The 13,174-nt window shown below is 32.9% G+C and overlaps 1 protein-coding gene across 1 annotated transcript; it reads right to left on the minus strand.

The window, feature by feature from the left end:
• Positions 1 to 1,435: 1,435 nt before the first annotated feature.
• LOC133175832 (uncharacterized) lies at positions 1,436 to 12,192 on the minus strand. Its single transcript, XM_061310961.1, has 14 exons — positions 11,992 to 12,192; positions 11,461 to 11,630; positions 10,797 to 10,902; positions 10,241 to 10,341; positions 9,515 to 9,676; positions 8,154 to 8,247; positions 7,590 to 7,653; positions 6,739 to 6,848; positions 6,037 to 6,299; positions 5,759 to 5,816; positions 3,555 to 3,769; positions 2,632 to 2,722; positions 2,362 to 2,479; positions 1,436 to 2,116 (listed from the first exon to the last, which is right to left on the minus strand). Exons 1-14 carry the CDS (start codon positions 12,101 to 12,103, stop codon positions 1,903 to 1,905), a joined length of 1,878 nt encoding a protein of 625 aa, XP_061166945.1. The 5' UTR covers positions 12,104 to 12,192; the 3' UTR covers positions 1,436 to 1,902.
• Between the last annotated feature and the right edge of the window lie 982 nt (positions 12,193 to 13,174).

The raw sequence follows: 13,174 nt of genomic DNA on the forward strand, positions 1-13,174 counted from the left end.
GTAAATTATTATTTATTTACTTTGAGCGCTATTGATTTTTTTTTTTTTGGCGAAAGCCCTTTTTTTTTTTGAAAGAAAAAATGTAGTAAAGTTTGTTTTTGTTTTGTTTTGATTTTCTCTCTGTATATTATTGTTGTCCCCCGCTTTCACTGAAAGTGTGGCATATTAATTTGGATCTGTCTGACCGTCCATGCAGAACTGTATAGTTATGGTTTTATAGTTTTATATTTTAGTCTTTGACCATGACGATTTTTCAAGAAGCCTTTGAGCTTATGCGATGAAATTTTATAACGCAACTCCCCATGAGCTAAAGAAGACCCCTATTGAATTTGAGGTCAAAAGGTCAAGGTAATAATTCATACATTCTATCTGTGTGTAAAATTTCGTTTCCAGATGATATCTTAAAAAGTCTTGAGGTCAAAAGATCAGAGGTATAAATTCATACATTCTGTCGGTGTAACACTTCTATCCCTAACTATATCTTAAAAAGACTTTGCAATGAAATTTTATATAACAACTCCTCATGTCCTTAAACAAAAACCATATTGATTTTGAGGTCTAAAGGTCAAGGTCAGAAATACATTGCAAATTATAGTTTTCAGATAAGAATTAGTTTCTTTAACTTTAAAAAAACTCCTATTGACTTTCAGGTCAAAAGCTGAAAGGTCAAGGTTGACCCTTTTTCTTTCTCCATCTGCAAAATTTTTCCAGTTCTTCCACCCTCTCCTTTTTTCCTTAAGCGGGGGATACAATTTCTCTGAATTAGCTTGTTTAATTATGAATTCTCTGTCCTGTAAAATGGTAGAAATGCAGTTGTTGTATTATTGTGGTTGTTGTATTATTGTGGAAGATGTAAACTAAAGAAGTGTTTCATTAGATATACATAACTTGTATCAAATAAAATTTAAAACATTATTACGCTGATTTATTGTCACTGAATCTACATGGATGTGGCTTTTCTACAGCATTGTAAGAAGTCAGGAGTGTAATTCCATTCATTAAATCCACCTATGTGCATTATACCAAAGGTTTGAAACAATCTGAGAAATGACTTGGAAAAGTTTCTTTTAGTTTTACACACAACTTTATGGCCTTGATGGAAGTATGGGATATTGATTCTATAACTCATATAATGACTACTGCCTATAGAGCTACCACGTTGTGAATTCACAAAATTTGGAAATTTGCAGCTTCACACCTGTATGAACTTATGCATTGACAAGATTTGTTAAAGCTGAGGACATACATTTATTTATAATATTCCCGCAATGTTTGTCGCTTGATCAGAGGGTCATAGGTTCAAGCCCCCACCACGACAGACAGTTGATGAAAAATAGATAGTAACTGTTACTTCGCCAAGCACTTGGCATTTTAAAGTGAAAATTTTGTGGGTCTTTCAGATGAGACCTGACTTAAAAAATCCTTTAACAACACAAAAACCCCAGATATGTATTATTTTATAATAGTACATGTACCTCATAACTGTTACTCACAATAGTGAATAATGGTGATTATTAATATGTTAAAAGATATCAAAGATATCAACAAATCACAATATACGCTAATACAAGGACATGTACAAGCATGAATCAATTGATAACTATTTATATGACTTTTGAAACTGTCTTAAATGGACTGGGACTAAGCACAAGACGAAAACTTCATTCTTGAATATGAATGTATACATAATATTAAAAAATATACATTTTTTATATATGTTGCTATAATAACAATATAGTCAACAAATTTTCTTTAACATAAATATGTCCGAATATTTATTTTATCCCTGAAGTGTAAATGTAAAACATTCTGTATTTTCTTAATACTTGAGTCAAGCAAGAGTGTAAAGAACCAGTGCATTAAAGTTTTTAGGATAAAATCCCATAAAAAGAAGTGGAGAGCTCAGTGTGTTTGGTTTGGCTTTTGTTTAAATCTCAACATGAGGTATCCTCCAATCCTAAAGATGGAGATAAAGGCAAACAGTGGCAGAATATAAGTCCAATATGGCTGATTGACCCCGTACAAGTGGAGCACTTCATTGGAAGGAATGGAAGTGGAGTTACCGTACAGACAGGTGCTGAACTGGGACTCTGATACTGCAGTCTTCATGGCACAACTATAAAGGAAATGATAGATGTATTCAGAAAACAAGACAAAGCAAATTTATTATTTTAGCCAACATTTTTGTTATCCTATAATCAAAAATAAAATCTTAAAATTCTTCTATTTCTTCTTCTTACTTGAATACTGTACATACGAATAGAAAACAATCAATATGTAGGATACACACAATTACTTTTCTTTTACTCAAAAACTAAATAACATTGAGTAATAAGAAATGTGATATACTGAAGAAATTACTTTATATTTGGTCCATCATAAAATTCCAGATACATCATGGCACTAAACGTATACTGCAGAAAGGACAGGTACTTGATCCAATCCAACCAAAAAGGAAGGCTCCTGGTATAAAAGCCACCTAAACAAATTGTGAAAAATATTGTAAAAATTTAAACATGACACTTTCACATATAAATAAATATAAAAATCTAGCATTCATTTGAAAAAAGAAAGGAGGGATTTATCTTTTGAGTAGAGGTAACAAATGTGAAGTTTCTGATGTAATGATACCCAGTAGCATTGTTGCCATGATATAGATGGTAGCCTGGGTCATTCCTTTCCTGATGTCCATACTGACTATTCCCAGAAAGAGTCCCACACTCTGTATTAAATATAAAACACCAGTATTATAATAGCACTATGGCAACAGTAAACTTATGGTACATCATCCCTTTGATCAGTTCTGAAAGTTGGCATCTAATTTTTATTTAAAGTTCATCAAAAAACCATATGCACTAGAATAATAATATTTGTTTTTTTGAAAATAGAAAAATTTCCAATTATGGGCCAAAATTTACACCCCCCCCCCCTCTTTTTTTAAAAAATAATTTACATCATTAATTAAATTCTGTAAATTCAGACTGGTAATGAATTATGTTTATGAAATACTTAAATAAGAGGCCCATGGGCCACAATTGTTCACCTGTGCATTTCATGCTCGATTTGACAAATACATGTACTGTGTAAATTATGGAATTATCGTGGCTTTTTCCTTGGTTACCCAAATATGAAGGAGTGTGCATTTAGAGGCAAACACCTTAGTGTGGGTATTATTGTCTTATGACAGCATCTAGTATAAATTTTGCTTTAATAATTCAGCAGACTATTTGGAATAAATTTTGAAAGAATGGCCTTTCAAAGTGACAGTTTTATTATGTAAAGGAATGCTAGTCGTATATCCCAGTGAGAAACTGAGTTATCTATCTTATGATCAGGTCAATGAACCTTAAAATGAACCACTAAATACAGTGCATTTCAAATAGTACACTTCATTTACATAAAACGTACACAATGTCAGGTAAATTGCTTGCGCTCTCTTAAAATTAAAATAAAAGGGTTTTTTTTGTACACTTAAAATTTTTTTTTTTTAAAAATATCTTGGAAAAAAAAGGACTTAATTGATATTTGTAATGGAAGTTCATGTACACACTCACCTGTCCAGACACAGCATGTATAAACAGAGTTCCCAGTGTGGCAAAGTATGACCAAACCCCATTTAGACCCACACACCAGTATACAACTGTGATGAAGACCAAAGGCTGTATGACTATGAGCACCAGTTCGCTGGTCATTTTTGCCAGGTAGTAGGCCGAGAGTCGATACCATCCAGCCTGCCTTTCCTTGTTTATGACAATTCTCTCCAAGGGAACTGAAATGAAGAAAACTAGCTTTTATTTGCTTATATGAAGTAAGTTTTATTAAAAAACAAATGGTGTTTAGTGATTAATTAAGATAAATATCAATTTGAAAATGAAACAAAACAGGAATTGGTTAATAAATGATTAATGCTAGTGGTGTTCCAATTCTCGATTATAATCGAAAATCAGTCGATTGTTGGCATAATCCAAGCACTTGATTACAAAATTTTTATTCTGATTAATCGGGTAATTTATTTAATTTTACAAGCATAATGATTTTTAAGCTGAATATTCCAGCTGCGACTTGTCTATTAACTTATTTGTGCATCGTAATGGCGCAGACGAACAGACATTTTATTCATACCCGGGTAACAACGCTAATTCCCGGGTATGGACGTACTTTGGATTCTACAAAGTGAATGATGAACCAGCTGGACTAGATGGAACGTTCCATAGATATTGTCCTATGGACTAAGGCTTGCCCTGAGACACAGTTAGATTATTCTAACTACAGGTGGACCACCACAGAAAGTAGTTATTCACCCATTCTTACCATTCAATAAACTAAACTGACAAACTTTGTAAATGTCCGATTATAATTGATAATTAGTTAGTTACAGTAGCCTGATCATCGATTATGAAATTCTTACCGATTCCCATCACTAATTAATGCTACTATCCAAGGTAGATGTATTCATAAACATTCAGAATTCAAAGACACCCATATTATAAATACATGTACACAATAATGCATCAAGAATTATTTAAAATATATCAAACATTTCATACAATAAAATCTAATAATCCTTATAAGGAACTCCATTGTTTTTCACTTACAAGGAATAATTCTTAAAATACCCTGTCATTTCCTTTAGGTAATTGTTGAAAACAGGAGGCCCAGGGGCCACATCGCTCATCTGAGCACTGTGGCTAGGAAAAAAGCAAAAATCAATTTAGTATTGCAATGCTTAAATGCATAAGTGGTCCCGACCTACCCCTAAAAGGGAGGGGGCGATATGATTTGAACAAAATTGAATCTACATTAACTAAGGATGCTTAAATATTTTTTTTGACTAACTGTGACTTTTTTCCTACTAGTTTAAACTTTCACTGTGGCCCCTACCTACCCCTGAGGGTCATGATTTGATCAAACTTGAATCTACACTATCTGAGGATGCTTCCATATAAAAATGACCAATCATGGCTTTGCTGTTCTTGAGAAGAAGATTTTTTAAGATTTCTCCTACATATTCCTATGTAAAACTTTGATCGTCCATTGTGGCCCCACCCTACCCCGGGTCATGATTTGATCAAATTTGAATCTACACCACTTGAGGATGCTTCCATATAAATATGACCAATCATAACTTTGTTGTTCTTGAGAAGATTTTTTGAAATATTTCTTATATATTCCTATGTAAAACTTTGATCATCCACTGTGGTCCTACCCTACCCCCAGGGGTCATGATTTGAACAAATTTGAATCTACACCACCTGAGAATGCTTCCATATAAATATGACCAATCATAGATTTGCTGTTCTTGAGAATACAATATTTGAATATTTTCCCTATATACATGTATTCCTATGTAAAACTTTGATTGCCCACTGTGACCCTACCCTACCCCCAGGGTCAGGGGGGATATTTGAAAAACTTGAATCTACACTACCTGAGGATGCTTCCATATAAATATGACCAATCATGGCTTTGTTGTTCTTGAAAAGAAGGTTTTTAAAGATTTTCCCTATGTATTCCTATGTAAAACTTTGATCGTCCACTGTGGCTCCATCCTACCCCCAGGGGTCACAATTTGAACAAACTTGAATCAACACTACCTGAGGATGCTTCCATATAAATATGACCAATCAAGACTTTGCTGTTCTAAGACAGACAACGGACAAATTTTGATCAGAAAAGCTCACTTGAGCCTTTGGCTCAGGTGAGCAAAAAATGGCTATACAGAACTCAGACATATTTAACATCAAATACATGTACTTACATGTAGTTACTGTGTCAAAGAGAGGAGTAAATCCCCAGTGCATGGACATGTAGAACAGCTGAAAAATGATGAAAAATAACATTAAAAAATACAATGTTGTCTACATTACAAATTTGTTTCTTAATTACAAAAGGTACATGAAACCTTTGATTTTTTTTTTCATGGATGACTTGTTTAGCTTATTTTCATGGATGACTTGTTTAGCTTATTTTCATGGATGACTTGGTTAGCTTATTTTCATGGATCACTTGTTTAGCCTAATTCTATGGATCACTTACCACACCCATCCTGTCTCTTAGAGTTTCTTCAGTTCTTGGTAGTTGGAACCAAATCAAGCTCACAATAATTGTTAGCACCAGAGTTTCTATGAGTTTAAATTTGTTGAATAACTGGGACTTTGACGTCTTGAATGTTCTGATTGTAAGCTGTGTGTACTGGGTGATGAAGCCGGTGGGCCACTTTTTCTCATGGAGTGGGTTTGGAGATGAACTATCATCAGTTTTATCTAACTCCATTAAACTGACATGGACACTGTCATTTTCTGAAAAGAGAAATAAAATATTAATGCATGTCTTCTAAGGACAGATGATACAAAAAAATGGATGCCTGGATTGATATATATTTCTTGACCTATTTTGGTTGTAAATGATGCGAATAATAAATTTCTAAAATATTAAGAAATTGTAAACTTTCTATGATGCTCAAAATTCTACCTTTCTGTAACCATCCTTATTAATCTATACAACTTTTCGCCACTTTAAATCCCATTATTGTGAAAATTTGAATGAAAAATGAAAATGTGGTTAAAGTTATTCATTTTACTCCTTTGAACATGACTTAAGATGTTATTTTCCAGATTTTTGACAAAAGTTTGTTTGTATCATCTGTCCTTAAAGCATTATTCAAAAGAAAAAAAAATATATAGAGAGATTAAACATTCCTTATGTAATATAGGTTCATGTAAAATGCATTATTGCTACCATTAGAAGGTTGTTCCATAATGTCCTCAGAGTATGTAGGTTCTGATTCCATGTTTTCATCTATAATATGTCCAGTGCTTCTTAATTTCACTGACCAATTAGAACTGTTCCTGCAATATACAATGTCTTCTATGAAAGAAAAAAAAAGGCAGAAAATGTTTAAGAAAAACAAATTCACCAAATCTTATGGTTCATTGACCCTCAGATAAGAGAGATAACTCTCATTAAGGTATATGACTATTACTCTATGTGTACTTAAAAAAGCTGGCTTCATATTTTAGCGGCTTTAGCGCAGACAATGATGTGCTAATTCATGAATACCGCTAAGAAATCATTTATAAATACAATATACGACACAGACATGTATAGCGCTAATTCATGATTTCGCCAATAACTACATATCCAGTGATTGCGCTAAAATTTGAAAACGCCAATTTATGTACACGTACAGTATTCCTGTACAAAATTGTTTAAAAAGCCCATTTCTGTCAAATTCTGCTCTCAAGGTATGGTGAAATTGCTGGGATTGTAATTATAAATTAAAATTTCTTTTGACAAGTCATTAGTTTTAAAGGAAAATTTTATTGAGTGAACAAATTTAAAATAAGCTAAAAAAAAGTACATAATTACCATATATATGCAGTCTATTGCTTTTTTTATATTAATTTTGTCTTTTTCTACATGTATGGTAAGAAACTTTTATTATCAAGTTCCATCTTTCAAGTCAAAGAATTCAACATACATGTGAGTCAGGCTGGGATGGGAAACATATCAAGTTTAGTTTCATTCAAGTACTTTACAAAAGTATAGATTATAATACCAAAAAAAAAAAAAAAAATATTCCTTCATACCTTATCTGATCCATCGCACTTATGATTTTTAATCTTGTTTTGTCATCTTCTGTAAGTTTTTCCACTAAAAATACACAAAAATAAACCATCACAAAGTACATACATGAACTAAAACTGCCAAGATGTTTTGAATAGATAGATGTTCTAAAATATTCAACCTATGTTCATATATTCATAAAGAAAACCAGATGGATACACATCTATATATTTTTTTTTTGGAGGGGGAGGGGGTTGTCATAAACCTGGAACTGACCTAAATGCGGACCAATACCAAACCCTCTACAGACATACAATTGTATGGGCAGATGAACATGCAGTGACAAACAATAGACATGATGACTTTAGTTACATATTTTTCTGGTATATGAATGGACCCTCTGAAGTTTCTGATGGCATATCAAGTTGTAAACTGTGCAATGTTTTTCTAAGCAGTAGCTCCATGGAACTTTCTAGATTTTTAAGTAACTTTACCCCTACAGAACCTTAGCAGGTGTGTACGGATACATTCAGTATATTTTCAAAGGAATACTTTGTATTTTTAAAATATTAGAGTAGGACAATTACATATAAAATCTGCTGGGTTGTAGTGTGGTGCCATGGGAACATCAGCTTTGTGGAAAAAATCCACCACTCTCTCTGTATCCCCATAGTAGGCTAACTGAAATAACAAAACAAAAAAAAAATACACAAATTCTTAACATTCAAATACAATTTTATTTTTATAAGTAGATGAAAGGTGCAAAAAGACAGAATTACAGTGCAAAGATTCTTAACAAGGTAATACTGTTTTTCACATTAATAATATTGATATTCAATTAATGAAATATCACAGTTTTCATAGATTATTCTCTACAGCCTTAGTGACTTCTTATTCATACCATAAATTAAGTAATGAGTTGACATTAAACGAATTTAAAAGTAGTCATAACAAACACAAAAAGACAAACACTAGAGATGGTTATGTGTATCTTTAAAGCCTTATGATGAGGAAAATAAAAGTGGAAAACATAAGCAAGTCATTTTCAAGTTAGTAAAATGAAGGTTAGAAAGTTACCATGATAAAAACCAAATATGTTAGATGCTGGAAAAATCACATGCACACTCAGTACACGTGTCAATATCTACAACATAAAAGTGAGTGAGTTAGTTTCAAAATAAGCATGTAAGGAAATATAATCAAACTGAAGCAATGGTTCATCTACATGCATCTAAAGCACACAGCCATATGTTACCAGGCAATATAAATGCTATTTTCAGTTTTAATGAGACTTTAAATCAAACCAAAAAACTGACAGCCATAGAGGGCCCTGCTAAGGGCTGTTAAAGGACTTATAAGATATACATTTAAGTATACATACATAAAGACAGACGAAGTGATATGACCCTTAACTTTATATCAGCTTTTCTCTAGTAAAATTCTTCTGTGTAAAATTTGAAAACATTATGCTTAAAACTGTTTGAATTATGAAGTTACAACAAAAGTGTCAAGAATATACATGTGCATTCAAACATAATTCAGATACTAGACAAATCTATAGGGTCTTGCTCTTACAGTAAAGTACTTCTGCACAAAACATGAAACATTATGCTGAAAACTATCTGAGCTATTGCATCACAACAAAAGTGCAATGGATATACATTCAAACATACTAACAAACAGATGGACAAAGTGATATGACCCTAAACTTTGTAGGTGTCTTGCTCTTATAGTAAAATAGTTTTGTACAAAATTTGAAAACATTTTGTTGAAAACTATTTGAGTTATAGTGTCACAACTAAAGTGTTGATGGACAGATGGACAATGTGATTCCTATAGAACTCCTGCATTTTCATTCACTTTATTCAAGCCCAGTAAAAGTTTACAAACATGCTTGAAGGAATAAGAATCTCACATGTTTTTTGGTGGGGGGGGGGGGGGATATTACCTCTCCATCAGAGATGAGCAGTAGTTTGTGGAACTGGTAGAAGATATAGCTGGAGGGCTGATGAATCGTCGTAATGACTGTTTTCTTGTGATCTCTAGCATAGGACTGTAGCATCTCAATCAGACTGAAAGCTGTACTATAGTCCAGGCCTGATGTGGGCTCCTGTCAATGAAAAACAAATACAAGAGGCTCTCAGGCCACAGGGCTTACCCGAGTAACCCGATATCAACTCTGATATCAACCTCCAATTCACTTCCTGTCAAAGAATCCCACAGGGGTGTGCAATTAGCATTGCCCGACACCCGGGGCTACCACTTTTGGGGGTCGGGCTAGTAGTTTTCTGCACGGAGGTAGCCCCTTGGGCTAGTAAAAATTAAAACTACCAATGTAATGCATGAAAATCACTATTGGTATTTTCACTCATTGTTTGCCATTATCTTCATTCAAATGGGGATTCCCCATTTGAATGAAAATACCATTAAGATTCTTGTAATGGAATTTAACTCCTACTATATCCAAAATAAATCATATTTGCAAAACACATTTCCCTAATGAAAACTATCTTTAATTCTAGATGTGTTTAATAAAAAATAGTGTTGATGGTCAGTTGATCACCTGATGATGATGATGATGGCACTTTTTTTAATCTCTGAAATTAGTTTGTGATTATGGTGATAAATATAAATGTATTTAGGCATGTAGATGATGCTACAGTAATGTACTCACATCCAACAGAATCATAACAGGATCTGTGACAAGTTCACAGGCAATGCTGGCTCTTTTCTTCTCTCCCCCAGACAAACCCCTCACCCAGACATCCCCCATGACTGCCAGACAAATGAAGATACATGTCATGTCCAATATCTGATAAATCTACCATTAGATTCCACAGAGGCTAAGGGACCATTTCAAAATTCTATGTACATTTACTGATACTGTAAACCAACTTTTTTTCCGTGTGCGAGAAATATCCACAACTTTCGTGACCTACTTTAACTCGCAAATATCAATTACTGCAAACCATTTATTTTGCTTTGTATTTGTAGAGAATGTTTACTCAGTCTCAATAATTAATTGTCTTGGACTGATTTCAAACTGATGAATCGCGAATAAAAGATGACGCGAATAATACCGGTAGTTGGTTTACAGTATGTAAAATATTTTTGACTTTTCCCCCAAGAATTAATTTTTAAACTTAGCATAGTCTGTTTTATATATATATATAATCAATTCATCAAATATCAGTGGTTTAATTGTCTATTTTCAGTGTAAAAGCACTTACTTGTGTCTACACATTTTGACAAATCTAAATCCTTGATAATTTCATCAACTTTGGATGTGATCTGCTCATTGGACATTTTATCTGGTAACCTTATTTTGGCTGTAAACTGCAATTTTGAATTAGTTTCTAGTAAGTGAGGTTATCTGACTATTACAGAAGTAAACCATGCTTTGAAAGAAAAGAACTATAGAAAAGAATTTCAATTTCTCTTGAAAACATGTAATACACAATGGTATATATTTCTTAAACATTATTTCTATAAATGTATATATACTTCATTTCCTCCAGAGTTGACAAAGACTTTAGATTTTGACTTTTATACATGACCTTTATTTGTCAGACCTGAAGTTTTGACATTAACTTTCAATTTGGCCAGATAAAATTTTAATATTCTAAATAGTTCAAACAAACATGAAATGTCATAAATGACAGTTTTACATTTATGACAAAATCTATGAGTTATTACTATGAACTGCTTATTTTTCTCTGCTACAAAGTAACCTTGACTTGTGCAGACAAAGTTTTATACCTGTGTATCCTAACTATTCTTTTTCAAGTTTCAACAAAATCTTGCAAAAATGATTGATGTCCACTTTGATAGAACGTATTCTTATAACTATATGGTTTCAAGACAAAGGTCACACATCAATAAGATCTATAATACCTGCAATGTCTCCCGGAGTGTGAGGCTTGGGAAAAAAATATCCTGTTGTAAGACATAACAGATTTTTCTCCTCAGGTCCTTTGTAATGGTGTGTCCATTCACAGTAATAGTTCCTGAGGACAGAGGGGTGTGGCCAGCTAATGTGTTTAACAAGGTGGACTTTCCTGCACCTGATATAAAAATCCAAAATCAATGTGCTACTTCTTGCTCAAAGAATCTAGTCTTTGAACAGTCCAGAATAAAACCCTTATTTTTACAAAAAAAAAAATCTTTCAGATGTTTCCTTCTTTATAACTGTAATTTTAATATAAATGTACCCTCTTTTTAGCCCCATGTCTACCCCAGAGACCATCTGTCTCCATTATTTGAACAAATTTGAAACATATGAATCTATATTAAATGAAGATGCTTTTATATATTATAGTACTTTTTCTGTATAATTGAGCAAAGCAATGTATGCAGTATAGTATATAAATATACCTTCAATAACATGAAGATTGCATGTGAAGAAAAAAAAAAGATTGATCTTACCACTGGGTCCCATAATGGCCAACAACTCTCCTGGACTGGCCAATCCACTCACATTGTTAAGAATAAGCCTTTTGTCCACCTCTACACTTATATCCTTAAATATGAGCTCCATAATGGTGATGTCAAATTAGATCACTTAGCATCCATGCAGTGACATACACCAGCATTTTGAGCATCCTTACAGATAATTAGCCACTGGCAGGTAATCTGCAAAATGTTCAGGATAATTAAAAACTTATCTTTAATTTCCCACGGTAAAAAAAAGTTCAGGTAAATTACTAAAACTAAAGGACTACACTGTCAAACTCGTCCTCCAACATTACATTAGTATACTATGGATTATAATGGCTACACTGTCAAACTCGTCCTCCAACATTACGTTAGTATACTATGGATTATAATGGCTACACTGTCAAACTCGTCCTCCAACATTACGTTAGTATACTATGGATTATAATGGCTACTTCCTCATGTATATATACATAGAAAGCTAATAGATGCTTATAACACTTGTATTGATCTTTCTATATTCATATAATATTAAGTCCTGTAATATGCAAAGCAAGATCCTTTATACAGTTTCATAAATAAATGCTTGCATGTGTCGAATCTGCTATGAACACCATGCATGTATATTCAACAAGTACCTGGGCATGACACTACATAACTCTCTCTGTTTAAATAATTAAAGTTCACAACAATTGTAATGCTACCCGAATTTGAATACTGGTGTATCTACTTCATGGTTTTATCAAACACAACACTGCTGCAGACAAAAACTATGCTATAAATAGAAATCTCACCTGTCACACCAGAGCAAAGAAAATGTCAATATCTCTGTACTTCACATCAACAGTTCAGCCACAGTGTGTATTTTGTAAAATAATACAGAAGTACTTGCACAGTGTATTAAAAATTAAGGGACAGCTATTGGAAAGACAAGTCATGTCCCAGTTACCTGATAACACATTTAACTGCTGAATAAACATCATTATTTGACTTAAAAGTACATTGTATGTATCAAATATATCGTGGCTCTTTGAGCATTACAAATAATTATACAATTTATACATACTTTCAATAAATACTCTTTCTCAAATAAAAACTACCTACTGCTAACTAAAATTAAAAGTTTTGCATAATATCTAAGTGAATTTTCAATAAAGCATAGTGTTCAAACCAA

This window comes from Saccostrea echinata, unplaced genomic scaffold (genome assembly GCF_033153115.1).
Source record: "Saccostrea echinata isolate AGI-Se365-2 ecotype Australia unplaced genomic scaffold, CSIRO_AGI_Sech_v1 ptg000064l, whole genome shotgun sequence".
NCBI lineage: Eukaryota > Metazoa > Mollusca > Bivalvia > Ostreida > Ostreidae > Saccostrea > Saccostrea echinata.